This window comes from Pogonomyrmex barbatus, unplaced genomic scaffold (genome assembly GCF_055798465.1).
Source record: "Pogonomyrmex barbatus isolate J1 unplaced genomic scaffold, ASM5579846v1 scaffold1, whole genome shotgun sequence".
NCBI classification, from domain to species: domain Eukaryota; kingdom Metazoa; phylum Arthropoda; class Insecta; order Hymenoptera; family Formicidae; genus Pogonomyrmex; species Pogonomyrmex barbatus.
In genome coordinates, this window is record NW_028297098.1 from 19,265,918 (window position 1) to 19,286,633 (window position 20,716).

Below are 20,716 nucleotides of genomic sequence, written 5' to 3' on the forward strand. Positions count from 1 at the left end.
GTCTACAATAGGTGATTTAAGCCTTAAGCCTTAAGCCTTAAGTCCTTAATGAGAAATGGACGAATCATAGTCGAAGAATAGGAGAATAATCGACTATAATTGGTACAATTTCTTATGGCTTAAATCACCTATTGTAGAGCTTAAATCACCTATTGTAGACCGGGATTTACTCAATCATTGTACAATCGTCATGTTTTGAGAACGCAACCATTGCTACAGTCATTTATGCTAAATATGAAAACCCATCTATAAATATCATGCGAACATAGGTCGTAAGATAGCGCCACGGACATTACGAGACGCAAAGCCGGCGCGAGTTAACGGGAGGAAGTGGTCGTAGATTTCGTTCATTTGCGATTGGCGTGTTAATCTGATACCATGGTAGTCAGCATGGATACGATGTTTGTATCTGCCCTCGTTTATGACCACTTGATGAAGACGGACGTATCGCTGGCAAACGTTTTCCAGAAGAAGACAAAAGCGGTAAGTCGCGAGAACGTCCGACGCCATGCGGCGTTGAAGTATCGTTCGTTAACACCACGTGGGCTCAACGCGCCCAACGTGGTCTCTCTCGATTATTCCGTCATGCACGTAAAATAATTTGCATTCATGAGTCCCTAAATACTATACATAATTAAGAATAATACATGACATTCGATACATAAAAAATATGTAAAAATTAATTTCGCAAGCCTTGCGACTGCAAAGTTAAAGTTGCGCGGTCGAATTCTCATCAGTTAATTCATATTAATACTTCGAATCAAATTAATATTCAAGATTCTATATTTTTCCTATTATTATTTTAATGATATTTCCTTAAGACAGAAATCTTCTAAAAACGAAAAAAAAAACAAATTAAACTACATATCGACTTATTAATAAAGAAATTTGATCGTAATAAAAAATGAACAATGAATTTTTTTTATTGGTGTTTTTGTTTTTCAGCCTGCTCTATCGAAAGGATGTCCATCGATCGAAGAAATATTTAAGTTTTTTCAAAAGAATTCTCCTCAAAAAATTACGGTGGTTGCACAGAACAAGAAAAGCAGTTCAGATTCGAGCTCAGAAAGTGAAGAGGAAGGAGCAAAAAATGTTGCACAAGTCAATGGTAAAGGATCTGTAATTGAAACAGTACCCCTTAAAAAGGTAGCAGAATCTTCAGAAGATTCTTCCAGTGAGGATGAAGTGCAAAGCCAAGTAACAAAGAAAGCAAATACAGATGTTAAAGTTGCTTCTGTACAAAAAAAAGAGAGTTCTGATGAAAGTTCTGATGATGAAGAGTCATCAAAAGTTCAAACAAAAGCTACAAAAGCAAAAACAAAAAATACAGAAAAATCTGATTCTGTTCATAAGACAGCAATGGCAGTTTTAAAAGCAGTTCAACCATCTAATTCATCTTCTAGTGAATCATCTTCTGATGATTCATCTGGTGAGTCTAATAATCAAATAACAAATCTAAAACAAACTGCTAAACAACCAGTAAACACATCTACACCAAAAACAATTCCAAAAGGATTATCACAAAAACAAAATAAACCAGCGCCAAGAAAACCAGAATCATCGTCGAGCGAAGATAGCAGTGATGAAGAAGAATCTACACCGAAAAAACCAACAGTTGGTAAATCAACAATACCGGTAAAACAAACTGTCAAAGAAGAATCCTCGAGCGATGATAGTAGCGAGGAAGAGCAATCTGTTAAAAAACCAGCTATTACTACCAAAAAATCAACTTCGATAGTTGCCACTAAGAAGAAAGAATCTTCCTCGAGCGAAGAAGAAAGCAGTGAGGATGAATCTAAACCAGTTGTATCAAAAGCTACTGTAATTCCAAAAGCACAAAATCAGAGTAAACCAACAACAGCAAAAATTAAAAAGTCAGAATCGTCGAGTGAAGACAGCAGTGACGACGAGGAACCTGCATGTAAAAAACCAACTCTCAGTAAATCATCAGTACCAGTAAAGGTAATTAACAAAAAAGAGTCGTCATCTAGTGAAGATAGTAGCGAAGAAGAGCAACCTGTTAAAAAACCAAATGTAGCGGCTGCTACTAAGAAACCAACACCCGCAGTCGTCGCTAAGAAACAAAAATCTTCCTCAAGCGAGGAGAGTAGTGAAGATGAAACTCCAGTCAAAAAATCAGTTCCCACTAAACAAAATGTTGCTAACAAAGTTGTTTCTAAAAAGAAGAAAGATTCATCGAGTTCTGATGAAGATTCGGATGAAGAATCTGATGAAAAGGAAAAGCCAGCGACAAAGGCGATAACAAAACCGGTAATTAGCAAAACGTTGAAGAAGCAAGAATCTTCTAGTGAAGATTCCGATGATTCAGAAAATGAAACGCCAACTACTGCATCGGCAAAAATGCCCGTAAAAACAACTACTAAGAAAGAATCTTCGAACGAGTCAGATTCAGACTCTAGTGATTCAAAGGAAAAGACAAATGTTCAGATGCCAGTTAAAGGACAAAAAAGGAAACATGTGGACGATGATAATGAACAAAGAACACCAGCAAAAATTGGAAAAAATAATTACGGCAACTTTGTGAAAGCTGATAATAGTTTCAACGGAGATAACAAGGTATGTTTATTGTCTCTACATATAAAATACAGCGTACATCGATAAACGCACGGAAAATATATTTGGTCATATCTATTTACAAAAGTAGAGTATATTCATTAAAGAGAATACTAATCATATCACATCCATGTTCTCTTGCCTCTCTGGTAGCTTTGAGTAATGATGTGATTGAACTTTTTCTTATTATTTGTGATTTTTCTTTAGCCAAACAAAATTCGTACATTTCAACGTGTGAAAAGCGACGACATCGTATTGGATCCTAAATTGGCTAACAATTCCTTCGAAGCAAAGGTAAATGCTCGGAAACCGTCCGAGGCATAGGTCACTCGCCCTTTTTATAAAAGCTTGCGACCCTGCTTGAGACTCTGTTTCCGTGCATTCACCCAATTTATTCTGATTTTAAAATTTGAAAACAAAAGCAAGAAGGAAAAAAAAACATTAATGATTTTATAATATGATTTTTCCATAATGGGCGATTGACTTATTCCTCTTTTGTTTTAGGACGAAGATGAAAATGATAACAGTTTTAAAAAACATGACTCGGAACGAGATGGATTCAAGGGTGGATTTAGAGGCGGTAGGGGTGGTTTCCAAGGAAGACGCGACGAGGGTGGTCGTGGTGGTTTTAGAGGCGGACGCGGTGGAGGCGACAGGGGTGGGCGTTGGAGCAACGGTGGTGATAGGGGTGGGCGTTGGAGCAACGGTGGTGATAGAGGTGGCCGTTGGAGTAATGGTGGTGATAGAGGGGGTCGTGGAGGTCGCGGTAGTAGAGGGGGTCGCGGCGGTAGAGGTGGTTTCGAAGGTAGAGGTGGTTTCGAAAGTAGAGGTGGTTTCGAAGGTAGAAAATCTTGGGGCGGTAATAACGAAGGATCAAGAAAATGGGGCAATAACGAGAATAACGATAAAGGAAGTTTTAGAGGCGGTTTTGATAAAAGAAAGTCTTTTGATATCTCGGCACCACCCCAAAATAAAAAAATTACTTTTGATGATTAATATTAAATAAATCATTGTAATATAAAGGTGAGGGATAAATCGTAATTATACTTAAATAATTATACTAATTATACTTAAATACTTAATTACTTAAAAAAAAGTAAAATGTTTTAATCTTTAAGAAAAATGTAAAGATATATAATATCTTTTTTTTTTTTTCTTAATTAACAGAAAGGTGCTCGAGGATCATGGGGAGAACGTGCTAATGAGATATTGAAATTTACAAAAGGCAAGAAGTTCCGGCACGAAAAACAGAAGAAAAAACGTGGTTCGTACCGTGGCGGATACATAGATACACATGTTAATTCCATTAAATTCGAGGATTAAATAATTTTATATATATATATATATATATAAACACTTAATAATGCTTTATCACAATTATATTTAGATCAGTGAAATAATTAAGTTATATAAATACTGACTTGTACTGCAAAAGTGTGTATTAAAATATATAACACCGTTGTCCAGAATTTTAAACAAATGAAATGTTATAACATTTCGGTTCGATGCTGACACAAAATATGAGCCTTACATGTACATTGCGTTTCATTAATCGAATTTTTTTGAGTGCAAAAGGATGTAGATAGCCAAATATGTATCTCTCTCGCTTGCCCGAAAAAATATACAATAGGAACAAAGAAATGGCGCGAACTTCTCGAAAAGGACTATTAATGAAAACACAGTATACAGGATATAATTAGAACAATATAGAATTTAAAAATATTTAACACAAATTAACACAGCAAAAACATGTTAAGTATTTATGTTGTGGAAGTCTGCATATAAATAATTATGTATGCTATAATTTTTATATATTGTATCATATTTAACCGAATTTGTTATTCGAGAAATAATGGTTATTGACCGAGCAGTATTTATTTGACAAAAACATATATTTTTACAGTTACTGATATTTTATACTTTGTACGTCCGTTATCGTAGATAATATTAATCTTATTGAAAACAATTTGCGAGAACTAATAATACTGAAAATATGTATTTTTAATTATATATAATTTTTTTTTTTAACAAATTCCCAATAATATATAAGTTTTACAAATATATAAGTTTTCCTTTTTTACAATAATTAAAATTAAAATATAAATGTTGCTCGGATTAATCTATACATTATCATTTTCAACTTTTCTCATTAAAAACAATTAATAATTGATTATATCTTGTATTTATTTAAGATTTCAAACTAAAAAGTATATCCTGTAATGTGGGACTTCAGTAATTTCTATAAATGTATAATTATTACTCGATTTAACTTACCTTTTCATATACAATAAGAACAGTTTAATACAATTCGATTTAAAACTTGTCTTTTGTTTGAATATATTCAACAGTGTCAGATGAACTCAATAAATTCGAAAAATTTATAAAAAATAATTTGTTTATAGAATTATTTTTTTCGACCATTGTAAAGTTCATATTTTTTTAAATTTTAATTAATAATTTATAATAAGAATACATTCCTCATTTATTATCGTTTTTTTTTTTTAAGAATATCTGACAAAAACCCGACTAGTTTTCAGTCATTACTAATAAAGAAAAACTTTGGATGCTTTATCTATCTGTATGACCTACCTGAAAAGGGGAGCCACGCCAGAGGCTACCCTCTTTCACGTCAAATCGTCTTCACTAGTAGGCGGAAAAAAGTTTAGAGGTAGAATAGGGGCCAGTATCACCAGCTAAAGAGGAAGAGAGAGAAAGAAAGATCCCCTCTTTCGCCCCGGCTCGCTGCCCAAGCACAGAGAGCGGTTACTTACGATTCTACAGTCAACCTCTGGACATCCACCTGCGAGGACGGAGGTGCTCGACCCCACTCGACATCCGGTGCAGTGACATGAACGGTGTTTAAGGAAGAGAAAGAAAAAATCGTGTGCCCTAATTCTATTATTTTTTTCGGTATCCATATACATTTTTTTTTTACTTACTCGATCTTTCTCGAGGACAGTCTGGTCCATTTTAATGTAACGTGGAGGTCGCCGGACGGGCCGAGAAAGGACTTGTAACGCAAGTTGAAACAAATGTTCCTCACGGTAAGTAAAATACAAATCAAACATTTCTTTGATATTATAATTTGAAAATCGGCGGTCGTAAATTTTGCTTGCCTTGATGAAAATCGAAAGACGATTTTGATTGATTTTGCAAAAATAAAGAAAGATTAGGGTAAATTCGTGTAAATTCAAAATGAAGTTTCGATCGATGAATTATCGCATAAATGGAATCTCTCGCGGATCATGAGATTCACTCCTCGTCAGTGAGAGATCTGAGATTAACAAGTAGATGAAAGAAAAGCATTAAAACGCTTCTTTCGAAGAGAGTTATTCTATAACCAAATACCAATACTTAAAAAGCTAGGTGATACTTCGAACGTTTATTACTTAAGGTACAATGTTTAACTATACCACAACTCGTGGGTTTTTCTTAAGGTATGCAATCGCAAAATTACGATTCTTTTTATTCTCTTACGATTCTCTTTACCTTTCCGCTAATGGTTGAAATTCTTTTTGCTTTATAATATGCAATTAGACCGAAGTTGAATCAAAGACCGATTAAAAATTATATCTTTGATGGAACTATTTTACGTACATTTTTTTCTATATCTCCTTAATATCCTCTCTAGATAAATACTGACTTGTAAGATTAGGTCAAATCTTACGATTAACTTTGTAGAATAAATTAAAATTTGCTTACGTCAATCAGACATTAATATTAAAAACGCGCATTGCATCTGAAATAACTTATTTTTATATAAAATATATATTTTATTAAATAATGCAATAAATAATTATGTTTGTTAAAGATCGTGATTGTCAATTATTGGTTTGTCACAGCATTATCCGCAGGGAAAAAATTTCAAACTCGCGGTGACAGTTATAATTTATTCATGAAATGAACCACCAAAATACCTATACCGTTATCGAGTACAAAGAGTAAACGTACAACACGATAATGTTTAACTTGTATGGAGAGGAAATGATGTTTTGGACGAAACAACGTTACCGTTAGATTCGGTGACGCATGGCGTATGGACCGCAAAGAATCTGTTTCTCAAAGTAAACGTAAAAGCGGAATTTCTTCAATCTCGAATAATTCTGCTGACAACTCTGTCTTTTATTCAATTTTCTCTCTACCGAAAAATAGGCAAAACAAATAGAACTTAAATTATCAGAAATTTATAAGAAAAATACAAGGATATAAATTATATATTTAGTGAATCAATAATAATGAATAATAGAAAAACCAAGATTTTTAAAAATAAATGAATGAAACCTAGTGAATAAAAATATTATTCTCACGCATTCTTCTGTTTGGAGACTTATTGTTAAAGCTATAGCAAGTTTACTGTAACAAAGAACTTTAAAAGTTAAAGCAAGTTTTAATCTCAAAATATTTCACTACATTCAATGATTATTCATCAATTTAGTTTAATTATGACGACATATAAACAAAGAACCATAAGAAATTATTAAATTATCTATTTTTGTTGAATAATAATAATAATAATATAATAATAATAATAATAATATTGATAATATTACACGCAAAAAGAAAGTTAATCTATTTTGTGATAACAGCATATTTATTAGAGAACAGACGTTGCGTCGTTGTCCTATACGTCGTAAAGATAATTTGAGTGGTAACAGTACACTTACGACCGACCGAGACGATTACAGAATGACGGCAACGTGAGAAATCGCTACCTGGAATAATCGGAGCGTCCCTATCCAAAATCGCCGCCAGCATGGAGCCTGCGGAGATCCCGATCGCGGGATCGCTCTTCAGGTTCAGACGATTCCCACGTGCGCGTCGCGCCTCTTCCTTTTACGACCGTGTCTGACCATGTCAACGACGTTTATACTTGGGAATTATTCAATTAATTATTCAATTAAAAAAAAAAATTTGTGAGTGTAATTTAGACAGTTGTTAGTATTTCCTTAATTACCCTCTCGCTCTAATAAACTGTCTTAAAGTATAAAGATGCGATAATATAAAAAAAATTAATAATCGCGTGGAATCTCGTGCAAAAACATTTCTTTGGATTTAACGCGGTGATTATTTGAAGTAGACGATCAATTAGCGGTTAATTAAGAGAATCAACGTCGCTAATTGCAACAAAAACTATTATTACTTTGAAGGCTGAAGGAACGATCTCACGCGCGTATTTGTCAATCTTCAATTTATTACGACATGTGACACTTCTTTAGTAGCCTAACCGATTTGTACATCCGCTCTCTCGGAATTTCGATCGACCGTATTGTAAATTCGAATCATGTGCAGATCGTGTACGCGCTCCGCATCTCGCCGTGTGACTCTCTGTGTGCGAAAATCCAGGGCGGAGCGAAAGACCGTAAAAAGGACCGGCTCGCATCGCGGCTCCGAGAGCGCGCCCGGCAAGCGTGAGAACGCTTTTAATTAACCGCAAGGTCGCAACGGTGGAGTAAGTAACGTTATACAGCGGGACGTATTGGATGTATTGGAACGGAAGACCCGATTGCGAGAAGATCATCGGTGGGCTCTCTCTCTCTCTCTCTCTCTCTCTCTCTCTCTCTCTCTCTCTCTCTCTCTCTCTCTCTCTCTGCTCGATCTTTTTCCGTCGTGTCGACCGATGTCGGGGAGATGAATCGCGCTACGAGAAACGCCGCCAGAATCTTGATTAATCGTAACGTTAATCGAGCAACCATCGCGCCTTTTTCGCGCCCACAAAAAGAAACATCGACGATCGCTCTCGATTGTTGTTACCTTTCCATAGGGCGGATAGTGTCAAGAATGTGCGGTGGAGCGGAAAGAGCAGTCAGAAGCTCGGGAGAACTTCGGCTCGTAACGAGAGAGTAATCATTTCTTGACCGTTGCGCGAATTTATTATATACAACCGCGTGGTTATCTCATTTCGCGTTAACGATATATCCTTAAGCATTTCTTCAACATATAGCTCAACCATAACGGCATAACGGTCCATCGAGATCTTCGTTCTAATTTTCTCTCGATATCGTTTTAATCGGACTTAATCCGAGAAGTTTACAAGGTATGACGATTAGACCGTAGACGGGAGAGATCGAGAAGATCAATGCCGGGATCAAGGATTTGTCGAGGTAACAGGTATATCGAGTGTACACACGCGAACGCACGTCTCTCGACGGTCACGGCTATCGACCAACCTTGGACGGTATCCGTTAATGATTTCCTTGCTCTCCCGTTGTTGACCGTGGCTCGTTATTCGAGCGCCCGTCAAGTGTCAGTCAGATCGTTCTCCAAGCAGCAATAATCTTCCTCGAGATTTTTACCAGTCATGCTTGAAATTATAACAACCCGAAACAATTTATTAATATTAAAAAACTTTATTTAATATCAGAAAGCTTTATTTAATATTCAAAAACTTTTATGTGAAAGACTATTTGCTTATCAATCGTTAACTCACTCTTATAGGCAATATATATATGTCATGATATATGTGCTGCTGAGTAGCTTAAAAAACCATATATAAAACAATACCGAAAAATTAAAAGTTCGATTCATACTCTTTACTCCATTATATTTAACACAATTGTAATTAACATAACGTTGTTTCATTTCGAGAAAACGGAATTGCAATCGTAAAATGTTTTTTTCTAGAAATATGATAACTCATATTATAAATTAAATATTTTGTCTTCTGCCTTATAAATAAATAAATTTTGTAGCTAAAAAAATAATGAAATGAAAAGGTGGCTACTTTGAGAAAAGTGTCTAAAAAATATCTAGTACTTATTAGTATTTTTCATTTATTTTTATAAAATATTATGAGTAAAGGAATAAGAATATGTTAAATTGTAACTAAATTATAATTATTATTAATAAATTTGATTTTATTTTAATAATATTTAATCAATATATTTTATATAATATATTTTAATGTAATATATTTTATATAATCAATATTTTCAATTAGTCTCAAACTTTTGGCTGGTAATATAAGTCTGTATGATAATTGATTTGGACATTCGCGATTCATGCGATAGTCGGTTTGCACTTTACTGAATGCACTATCCATGTCACCAAACAGTTTACAACCAAAGTAATTATTACTCAGCAAAGTATTGTGAGATTTGTATAAAAATATCATCCGACGTTGCTAAATCCATTGAACACATTGAAGTAAATGTTCTAATTTCTTTGCCTTTCATCGATTTCATATATTTAGCGTTTAATCAACCCACATTCAAAATTTCACTTCCATTATCGACACTCTACAATTAATAAATGTCGTCGTTCATGCGACCCTTAAACCAACAGATAAAATTAATTGCATGACGATTGCAAAAAAATGCCTTAACCTCCGGAACAGCTCTTTTTTCTTTATTTTTAAATATTTGATTTCTTTTCGTAAGAAGCCGATCTGTGAAACTGGTCCTCTTAACCGTGCCAGAGCGTTAATTGAATCCCGACGAAGACTCGAATCAACATAGGAAGGCAATCGCGCTTATTATTCCGCGTGGTAACGCGGGCGCCGGTATATGCGAAAATTGCAATCAAAATGCAACGTCGTGCGCGCAATCGACGAGCTTCTTTCCGAACGCGCGATCGCTTTCACTCGTTCGTACCAGCGCATAAGCACGCGTAACGGATTTTACATGAGCAACCTACAAACCTCGAACTGCATATAGGGAGTCACGCATCGATTATACGATCGCTAATCCTAATTCACGCTCACGTCTCGTCGTTCTCACTCTCTCTTTCTCTCTTTTTATCTTTCATTCTCTTTCTCTCTCTGTCGCGTCGTACCATACGAGGCGTCGCGAAAAGGAAAAAAAAAAAAAAAAAATTCTGGTCGACGTGATTCTTTTTTCCTCCACGGTGAACTTCACCCGCGAAACGGAAATCCTTTCGACGCGGATTCCGAGAGCGAAATGATAGCGAGCCTCACGAGAACCGGTGATTTCCCGGCGAACCGACGATTATCCGTTACATCAAATTACTCGTATGTACGGTGCTCGCACCGTAAAAGGATTAATTAGAAACGATATATCGCAATAACCGGGAGAAAATATGATCGACGGCAAATGAGAATCAAATATATTCACTTTCCGGTAAAACTGCAATCTTTTGGAGAACGCAAAGTATATATAGAATATGATAAATCGTAAAGAAATAATAAGAGTAATAAGATATCTTTATCAAACTTGCAATCAATCACTTTTGAATGGCATTGAGGAAAGGTGAATTAATAAATAAGATACAACAGAAAGAGAAAAAAAATTCTTGCAGTCATATCTAAATAAAATAAAATATCCGCATTTCTTTTTGTTTAATAAAATCTTATCATTTTGTTAAAAAGCATTCGCTTCAATACTTGAAAAGTAACGACTCGCTCGGCACAACGGCTTCGATTCAGGAAGCCGTTGCGGAATTTTCTCTCGGGCCGTGAAGTGTGCGCTCACACCTGCGCGCGTGTGTCATTTACTCTTGCTCTTGACCTCTTGCGAACTCGGGTTCCAAGACCGCTCGCTCGCTCGCTCGCTCGCTCACGCGTTCTTTCGTCGCTCGCGCGCTCCGCGTTCTTATCCAGCCTACGCATGCTGACGCAGCGTGAGTTCATCGCCAGCGGGTATCAATCGTTATTAACAAGAAAATAATAGCCTCGCCGCAAGATTTCGCTCGCGGCGAAGCACCTCTCTCCGCGACTATCACTTTATCTAATGCGACGTTACGTTACGTTGACGATCTTTTGCTGCAAATGACGCTAGAATATCTACACGTAATATCTAGGATAGCATATCGTAGGGTATGTCTATGATAAACTATCAATTTAGATGCTGTATGTGGTTACTCAACGATGATTTATAATTTCTAGACGAACGTCCACTTCTATAAAACGTGATTTCAGAAGTTAAGATGAAGCTTTCTTGTGTCATTTCATTTCCGAGATATCAGTAGTCTCTCTTTTATTTCAGATGTCCAGGTATCTCGGTCTGATACTTATTATTACGGCATTTACATATGCACACGCTGCCAAAAACTGTGAGGGTAACGGCCTACGTTTAAAATATGTATGGGGTGATGCACTCACCGATTCGGATGACTGTATAGGACCGAATAACATGCAGTATCCTTCGTAAGTAATAGAAAACCTTTTATATAATTAAGATAAATCCAATATTTAAAAAACTAAATGACATTTAATACATATCTAGAAGATTAAAACTTCTTTTAAAATATTTTTTAGATTGAATGCAATTTTGAAAATCAGCATCTACTCTCTATTTCTTTGTCGAGATTCAAAATAAAACATTAAAAACATTTCATTCGACGAATAAATTTATTTAAAGTCTACAAAATCTAAATCTAAATGCCGAATCAAAATTTTTAATCTCACACAAACGATCATGATTAAAATACTTCTGTTATAAAATTATTATTTTTTGATGAAATATCAAGTATATATTAAGTATGCTTAAATTTACAATTAAATTTTCATTTGTGGTTTTTAATTTTAATTTGTCCTTTTAATCGAGAATATCTTCAAGATGAATCGATACACGACGACTGTCGAACACTGTTGAGCTATGTTTTGAAAATTAAATTTTATTCCATCGATCGACAGCACGTAAGAGGAAAAGATCTTAATAATGGCTAGGCAAAGTGCAACGGATGTAATATGTACCGTTCTTGCAGCGCTGCGATATCGAGGAGCTTTAAGAATCTCTGGGCGGGCAGTAGTCGAACCGCGCGATCGCATCAGCCACGGACGATTGATCCTGAACTGACGAGGCAGGCGCTTTTGCACAACTACAAAGCGGCCCACGGGGAGTACTCTATTGCCGGAAGCTCTCGGAACGGTAAGTCCGCGTTTAAACGCAACGACGCTCCTGTATCGCGCAACAATTATCTTTCACTTCCAAACCGTGCGCAACAGACAGAGAGATCTATATCCTAGAATCGTTTCATCTCGGTTCTCCACTTGCTGGGTCGCTATTTTTCACCCTGTTATCTAAACGCGCTGAAGCAGATAATTATATTACGATTTAATGGAAATTATTTGCAACCGTGTTAATTTCCTGTTAACCGGTTTTGCATTTGCATACATAACGTATTTATTTTCTTTTCGTGTTGAAAATTATTTCAGTTTTCCACGCTGCGCGAAGTGCATGAACGAAAAAGCTAGGAAGTGATAAAATCAATAGCCACTTTATGTTTCTCAATTTGATATATATGAATAAATCTCTATATATGAATAAATCTCTCCTATCTTGATTGAATAGATTGAATAAATTGAGAATTAAATCACTATACACAAAAACAAATGTGTTTTGATCTTACGAATCCTACATGTGTGAAATATATGAACGGAAGTCTAAAAATAATAAAATCAATAACCACTTTTGCTTCTCTTAATTTCTGAACGTGTGTGCAAATAAATAAACCTCTCCTATCTCGATCGAATAAATTGAGAGCATGTAATTAGATAAATATCCACAAAAACAAAACGCCAAAGTACCGGTTGTTACCGGCGATATTTCGACGAGCAAAAATATCGAGAAACGGTAAAAAAATAATAGGAAGAAAAATTTTCGTTTTATCGCTTGTTCCAACTCCGAAGAATCGTTCGCGAGAAGGCGCCTGTTCGATCGAATGCGAAACCATACTCACGGCAAACGAACGCGAATTATCCGAGAAGCGCGAGCGTTCTTGCTTCAGTATTCGCATAAAACGACCCTGTTCCCACGCAGCCGAAGACCTCGAAAAAAAACTTCGCGGCGCGCACGGCTGTGAACGGCGCTTGAAGCCCCGCGAATAGGCCCCCACGAAAATTGGAACGGCCGGTCGCGAGGTGGATACCAACTGGCGTGCACAAGCCGTTTACGATCGTGGCTCGCTCGCTGCCCTGTAGCCTTCAGTTATGCGGCTGTCCTGACACGAAAACCCGCTTCTAACCGCTTCATAATTCTCAGCCGGCCGTCGGGGTTTCTGCGAAAATCGCGCGGCCGACGAGATGAGTCCGCGCGAGTTTTCCAATTGGAGGGTCGCGTCGCGTCGTGGTACCCGATCTTCCCGATAATAATCGGTCGGTGGCGCACCGATGGGCCAGCAATAAGATACCGTGTTATCCAGCCAATACAGTTATCGCTCCTTGTGCTTATAACGGGACCCGCCGGCGACCCACTCGTCGTTTTGAGCATGTACGCTCGTCTCGAAATGCTCGACGAAGGCCGCTGATTCCGAGAGCGAATCTCTCGACTTAACGCCAGTTCTCACTAATCTCTCTACTCTGCTTTCAATAGATTTCTAAAGAAAAATTAATCACTTGATGGTCAAATATGTTCAAATCGAGAGTTTGCGAATATAAAAAACTTATTTTATATTATTATTAATATAAAAAGGCAAATGAGGTTATTGTTAGTCAAATTATTTCAAATTTTAAAATAAAAACATTGATAAAAAAAATGTGTTCCCGACCATTTGTAAAAATTTACAAGAGAGAAAGAATTACCTTATTTAGGAGAAAGAAATTTTCAATTTTGTAATTTTATTTTTAATCTTAAGTCCGTTTTTTTTTTTAGCTGAACTTCTTATATCTTCATGATGCATCTTTCCTCTTTTTCTCTTCCCATTGAAGAAGAAAAGAAGAAAAGATGAATAAGGCAAAAAGTTCAGCTAGAAAGAACAAACCTACTAATTTAACGACAGGAAACTAAACAATGAAACTTTTCACGCGTTTCGAATATGAATTTAATTGCTATGTTTAAAGAACTATATATCTATAAATATGCTATTTTTTTAATTTTTATAATTCCAATAGTGGTCCGTATGTGAATCCCGTAACTCTTACGGGACTATCTTACACTATACCGTATTATAACGTTCTGGTGTTGTCAATAAACCGCAATAACGTTTTATATTAAGTATAGATATTCATGTAGATAGTCTGGAGAGTACGATAGTCTGCGTCAAGATTATAATGTGTATTACGCTACAGTTGTGCATCACAATGAGAAAAAATTATATTACCACGAAATGATCGTCACTGGGTTTTCAGGCCGTGCGTTTTCCGCGAAGGAAAGTTGCGGCTCGCCCGCCAGGCTCTGCAAAACAAGGTACAATACCACGGCTCCTATGTACGGCATCAGCCTCACTAGCGGACAACCAGTAACGATCGTCCAGAAGTTCCCCGATCTCCTGCAGCAGGTCGTCTTCGAAGTTTGCGAGTGAGTATCGCGATTGAGATTCTCGGAGATTTCTCGGAGGACATTAACTTTTGCATTTCCACGGCTTCTTAATTTTTTACAGCCAACTTCTTAGCAAGAAGCAGGCTCTCAAATAAAGTTTATGCTAATGTTTATTTCAAGTTTGTTTTTCAGTCTAAAATTGACTGAAAAAGAATTTTTTTTAATAACTTATTTTTTTACTTTTAGAGAAGTCGCTGCGCAAAGTTTTTTATTTCCAATATGTATCCTCAGGCTTACGCTTAAAGCAAAAATTAATTCCGAATTGATCTGTATCTAAAATGTTTGATGATTTTGGAGCATTCTACACGCTTTGTTGAGAGAGAGATATATATAATAGAGATATATAATACCCTTTCCGCACTTAATTTATGTAAATGGAATTTGTGTGTGGTCAATATTTATCAACGTGATATAATCAGCGAATTTTTGAACAGTAATTTATAAGAGCAGCGGGACATCGGACCAGATTGAAATTCACCTGGGCCGCCTGCCCGCTGAATTAATTCGAATGTGGCACAGTAGGACGAACTGGTTTATAACTGTGTGTTCGTGATCAACATGCACCTACTTTTTTATGCGAAATTCCTTCCCAAATAATTCAAACACAGTTCTATTAACATAAAGTATTGCTAACGAGCCAATGACATACGTGCGTTGAATAGTGCGACTAAAGTTCTCTCGGGAGAAATCATATTCTTTCAGTGTAAATATACACTAAAGAAATATACACATATTTTTATTAACGAACATCAAAATATATTTGAGAAATATAAGGTGCAATGAAAGATAATGCATTAAAGTGAAAAAAAATGTTTATAGAATTTCCTTTTTATTTGTTTAACTGTTACGCATAGAGTACGCGTCACAACGACAGCTGCGACAATGTCGCAGCGTACACGAGCAATCTTTACTTGTGTACGTCATGCTTCGTGAACGCACTTCTACTCGAAGTTATGTCAGCAATGCTTATGTATTCGAGCGCTACGGAATCGCTGGCGCAAACGCAATCTGTAAACAGCTTCTCGTCCGGTGAACGAACCCAACAGAATCTCTCTCATCGGTCGGTTGTTTCAGATCGAAGGAATGCGACGTGGTTCACGGCGAGTGCACGCAGACCTACGTACCGTACCTGTTTCTGGTGATTCCCCTCGGACCAGTGACCTTGACCGGTCAGGATTACGTGCTGGTGGAGAGCGGTTGCGTCTGTAAGCCGAGAAATTCGGCGAGCTCGTCCACCGATACGCCGCCGTCCGTCCCAAACTTCTAATCGTTCGCCAAGTTCGCAAACATCTTTGATTATTCTCTGTCGGAACGACGAGACTCATTCTAATCACCGCGTTCTATCAGGACGCCATAATGTAGAGCGATTTCGGGCATTAAAGTCCCCGGATGGCTCGACAATCTCATAGATGCGACGTAAAAGATGCGAGATGCGCTATTTTTTGAAAGAAATCTTTCTGGCAAAAGAGTATGTGGATTCACAAAATGTATTCCATCGCTAAATCTGTCTTTTATCTTTTTTTTTTTTTTAAAGAAAAGATATTATATTTTTTACTTTACAGAACTCCACATTTTCGTTATCCACATTTGTCTCTTTACTTTAATCTATTATCAGCTGTAATTGAATTTTACAATGTAAAATGTTTATAATTGTTTTTAATTTGTTACTTATTTTTGCTTATTAGCTTATTATTTTTTAATTATAATTATAATTTTTTCTATAAATTAATTTTTAATTTTTTTTTTCACTAAAACTTTTTTCAATCTTGAAAATTTTTGAATATGTGTATGGGACTCCAAAATTGAGATGAGATGCTTTGCGCAATCAGAATCAGATATTGTAAAACGGAAATTGGCTGATGATAGATTGATAGCTATAAAACAAAGTGCATTTCGCGAAAGAAATATTTCTAACGAATGAATTACCCTTTGTCGTAAATCATAGCCTCTTGTGTTGTCTTTCATTTGCGACATTCGGTCAATTCACTTGGATGACAAACTATTACGATGACAAGAATCTGTCATTTAATCGCGGACTACGAAAGATAAGACTGTCGGAATGTTAATTTCGTCGACGACAAATATCTCTCTCAACGAATTTACATATCATCTCTTTTTAAGACATCTGAATGACTTCTGGGCTGATACTCGGCGGATGAGTCAAATCAGTCTGCTCATTTAGTTCACACTCGAGCCGTAATATAAAACGTGTTTCTAATCGAAATCTGCTCACGGGTAGCCGGAGTGTAAGGACGATCCGGACGTCCTCCTTCTGGTTTCATCCTCCTCTCTTTCTCGTGCCAAAAGCCTCGGGAGGACACATATTCCGGCCGGTAAATGAAAAAGCAAATCGGAGCAGTGGACGGCTGCGCCGTTTCGCAGAATCCGGTCTCGGAATTCGATCGAGTTCACTAGACTCGCTGCCTCCCCGAGCCGGTTTCGAGCAGGTGCAAATGGCGTTTCAGGTGAGCCTGGATGTCCACCGACAAGGAGGAACGTAGTCCACGGACCGACTGGCTCCCTTAAACGCTATGTCGTAAAGTTATATCACGCGCGGTGGAAGCCGATCCAACACGCGCGCGTTATTAGATCGCAATAAAATCAATGTGTTTTGCGATCGGTCGAGGATCGCTGGCTCTGTCACCTTACGAACGGGCGCTCGTCGCTATGTAATTTATCTTTACGACGTATCATATACTTTTAGATTCGTCCTGTCGGCCAGGATTTCTGTGTCGTTCGAGGACGATTTACGACAAAATTCAAATTCATTATACGTTTAGACGCGGAAAAGACGGCATTGAGATTGTATTTCCTTGGCGATAATTTAATTCAGAGAACTTGTTACTTGTTCAATTTTATATTGAATTAACATTTTTAAAATATTACATTTCCAAATTTTTTAAATATTTATGTAATTACGATTAATTAGAAAAAATAATATTCTATTATTTATATTACAAATTTCTATTATTTTTACGAAATTTTTTCAACGATATTTTAATGATTTTAATTAAATTACTCATTCTTCATTAAATTATTCCTAACATAAGTAAAATTCAAGAATATTCATTATACCATAACTGCCTATTAAACATGTTTAAAGGACGTCTACAAGTTTGCCATATCTTGCAATCTTTACAGTGGTCTTTTTCTTTTTTTTTTCTTAGTCACGTTTCCCGGTAGCAATTATAGTAACACCAGCAGTAAGTGTTCTCCATTTACTGGGAGTATGTCATCATGACTTCAGCCTGCTGACCCAAAGAGAGAGATAGAGACAGAGAGAGAGAGAGAGAGAGAGAGAGAGAGAGAGAGAGAGAGAGAGAGAGAGAGAGAGAGACAGAGAGAGAAAGGGTCAAGATCAGCGTACTACTTCCTGTCTCGCTTGTGTTACATGCGAATCTCCCCCGATGCGAAAGACGCTATTGCCCCATTTGCACTGGCTCCTCGAAGAAACCGGACCTCGTAACAAAACTTGCATCGTGACGGATGTACATATGTACGTACGTATGTCGAGAATAGAACGTAGCGTGAATTCCGATGAGAGTCCCGTAATGTACCGTTACCCCATCGGTTTACGGGTCCCCCTCCCTCACCTGGGCATCTCTCGCTTCTCGCCTGCCCGCTCATCATCTCGTCGTAGATGACGAGATGCGCGCAGCAGCCGAAAGTCAGAGATAGCGAACGGGGCTGTGGGCGTTTCACACAAGCGATCTGACTTTACACACGGAACCTGATCGAGTACAACTTAAATTCAGAAGTAGCATTTCTACGATGGATTATGCAGGAGTGACGTAACACATTAATTTATAATTATGTCGTAAAACGCGATCATAAACTGTCTTGAGCTAAATATCGACGATCGCCCGGTTTGAAAAGAGAAAAATGACAATTTTGAATGTAGACAAAACTGTATGCGCGCGATATAAATGGACATTTCCGTATTTTTATGTCACCGTTTGTATTTATAGTTGTAATATGCATTCATGTATTTATAATTTATTATTAGATTATTACATATTGTATATTTCGTGTGTACAAATATTTTTCCCTTCCCTTCCATAATCTATATTTTTAATTATTACACGTTGCTTGATTAATTTTTATTCCATGGTAATTGATATTCGGTCCGAATTATTATTCGGTCTGCTTTTAAATTTACGCATATATGTCACAGAATAAAATTGATTGGACAATGAGAATTTAATTTTTGTTTAACTCAAATCATACAAAGTTCAAGTAATTCAAAGATTACAGGCATCAAAGTTTCTTCCTTCATTTTCTATTTTAAAAAATATTCATTCTAAAAATCGATCGAAAAATTTCACTATAAAAAATACTGGTGCGAACTCAAAAATACTGGTGCGAACTCAAAAATATTCTAAGTAACATCATTGGTCATTGTGTAACTTATTGTTTTACACTAAATCATATCTGAACATATTTTTTCCCTCTTAATACTCTTGATTATTACACATTCCCTGTCATAGATTCCCTTGTCTTACGCAATAATTGGTAGGTACTACATAACACATGATGACCGTCATGCAAGATTTACGGTAGATAAAAAAAATCCAATCAAGAAGATCGAGATTCCTGGTGCCACGGCAAACAAAAAGACGTTCACTCTAGCTCATATTCTAACATTCTCTATTTTTAGTATGTAACGGTATCGAAAGAGTTGCATACGTAGACTAATGAGAAATTTTAATACTTTTCTCTATATGCAAATAAAATCGCGCTTACGAAATATAAATTTATAAATATAAATTTGTGAACGCAAAACAGATGCAATAGCAAATACATTCGATGAAATGGTGCGTAAGAAATATTAAATGTTTTTTTGTCTTTTTATGGTTTCTTTAAATAGCAATAAATATTATAATAATATTTAAATTTTAATAATATAAATATTAAAGGCCGTTGAAATCCCTCCATACACTAGCATCCCGAGTTCCATTTTGCATATATATATATATATATATATATATAAAATTATCAAAACTGTCAAATGAAATATGTCATGAGCATGTGACTTTTCTTGTATAATTATCTATAAACTGTTTTATGTCTATCCATTTTAGGGCAACGAATCTGTGAAGATTCAACTGCAATACTTTTCGATAAATATAAATATATAAAAATAATCTAAGACAAGTTTCACAGATTTGTAACCCCATTAAAAAAATTGTGTCACTTACCGATTCGATGCGCAACAGCGGAGTGAATCTGCCACGTAGCTACGATGATTCTGTAACACAGAGACAGAACATTCAAATTATAACAGCGCTTTAAATGATAGATATGTTACAAAATAGCTTTTACGTATATTGAATCTACATATTTGTTTTTCAATTAAATATTCATTAAAATAATAAAATAATTTTCAATAAAAATCTTTAAAAATAAAGGCGTCATATTTTAAACTGTTTTTCTTTCCCGAAAAAAACTATAAATTTTAAATTATCGAAATTTATTTATTTTAATCCAAATAAATGTGAAACTGATTAATTTTATGTTGAGAAAGAAAATGTATATTTACCGCACGGTTGCTCCGCCGGCGCTCGATGCCTCTCCTAGGCCTCCTCCTCCTCTCAAGATGTCGGGTCGTCGGATGTCCTCGCAGCACAGGACACTCGCGTAAAACACTCGCGAATTATTATAATCGCGCGCGGACTAATTTTAAATAAAAGTCTTTTAGTCCGGTCATTTGTACGGCACTCCTGAAACAGACATGCGGCGCGACGAACTGGTTGCAGTTCGTTCATTCACTTGAAAATTGGCGGCGGAAAAATAATGGTCGATTAAAAATTCGACCGATTAACTTGCCACATAAGAGTCATTGAACGACTCGTGACTATGCTGTGTTAGTACATTATTAATAACAATAATATTACCTAATGTTAATATTAATGTTACTAATAACGGTGCAA

General features: G+C 36.2%; 2 protein-coding genes across 4 annotated transcripts; both read left to right on the top strand.

The window, feature by feature from the left end:
* Positions 1-262: 262 nt before the first annotated feature.
* On the top strand, positions 263-4,059 carry Nopp140 (nucleolar and coiled-body phosphoprotein 1). Of its 3 annotated transcripts, XM_089072521.1 has the most exons (5): positions 263-483; positions 946-2,577; positions 2,782-2,868; positions 3,079-3,597; positions 3,742-3,880. In XM_089072521.1, exons 1-4 carry the CDS (start codon positions 379-381, stop codon positions 3,568-3,570), a joined length of 2,316 nt encoding a protein of 771 aa, XP_088928647.1. In that variant the 5' UTR covers positions 263-378; the 3' UTR covers positions 3,571-3,597; positions 3,742-3,880. The 3 variants fall into 3 exon arrangements, with proteins under 3 accessions (XP_088928647.1, XP_011634216.2, XP_011634214.2); XM_011635914.3 differs by lacking the exon at positions 3,079-3,597 and having other exon boundaries at positions 264-483; positions 3,742-4,059; XM_011635912.3 differs by lacking the exon at positions 2,782-2,868 and having other exon boundaries at positions 264-483.
* Positions 4,060-5,081: 1,022 nt separating this feature from the next.
* LOC105425230 (uncharacterized) lies at positions 5,082-18,810 on the top strand. The gene is made up of 5 exons (XM_011635910.3): positions 5,082-5,618; positions 11,514-11,674; positions 12,235-12,398; positions 14,597-14,765; positions 15,861-18,810. The coding sequence occupies exons 1-5, from the start codon at positions 5,607-5,609 to the stop codon at positions 16,051-16,053; spliced, it is 699 nt and encodes a 232-aa protein (XP_011634212.2). The 5' UTR covers positions 5,082-5,606; the 3' UTR covers positions 16,054-18,810.
* Positions 18,811-20,716: the final 1,906 nt, after the last annotated feature.

What these genes read in the sequence shown, in the direction of transcription:
- LOC105425230 (XM_011635910.3), top strand. An exon ending in AATAACATGCAGTATCCTTC is followed by an intron (nt 11,675 to 12,234) that starts GTAAGTAATAGA and finishes CCGTTCTTGCAG; the next exon opens with CGCTGCGATATCGAGGAGCT. An exon ending in TGCCGGAAGCTCTCGGAACG is followed by an intron (nt 12,399 to 14,596) that starts GTAAGTCCGCGT and finishes CTGGGTTTTCAG; the next exon opens with GCCGTGCGTTTTCCGCGAAG.
- Nopp140 (XM_089072521.1), top strand. Translation starts at nt 379, where the DNA reads ATGGTAGTCAGCATGGATACGATGTTTGTATCTGCCCTCGTTTATGAC. An exon ending in GTTTCAACGGAGATAACAAG is followed by an intron (nt 2,578 to 2,781) that starts GTATGTTTATTG and finishes ATTTTTCTTTAG; the next exon opens with CCAAACAAAATTCGTACATT. An exon ending in ACAATTCCTTCGAAGCAAAG is followed by an intron (nt 2,869 to 3,078) that starts GTAAATGCTCGG and finishes CTTTTGTTTTAG; the next exon opens with GACGAAGATGAAAATGATAA.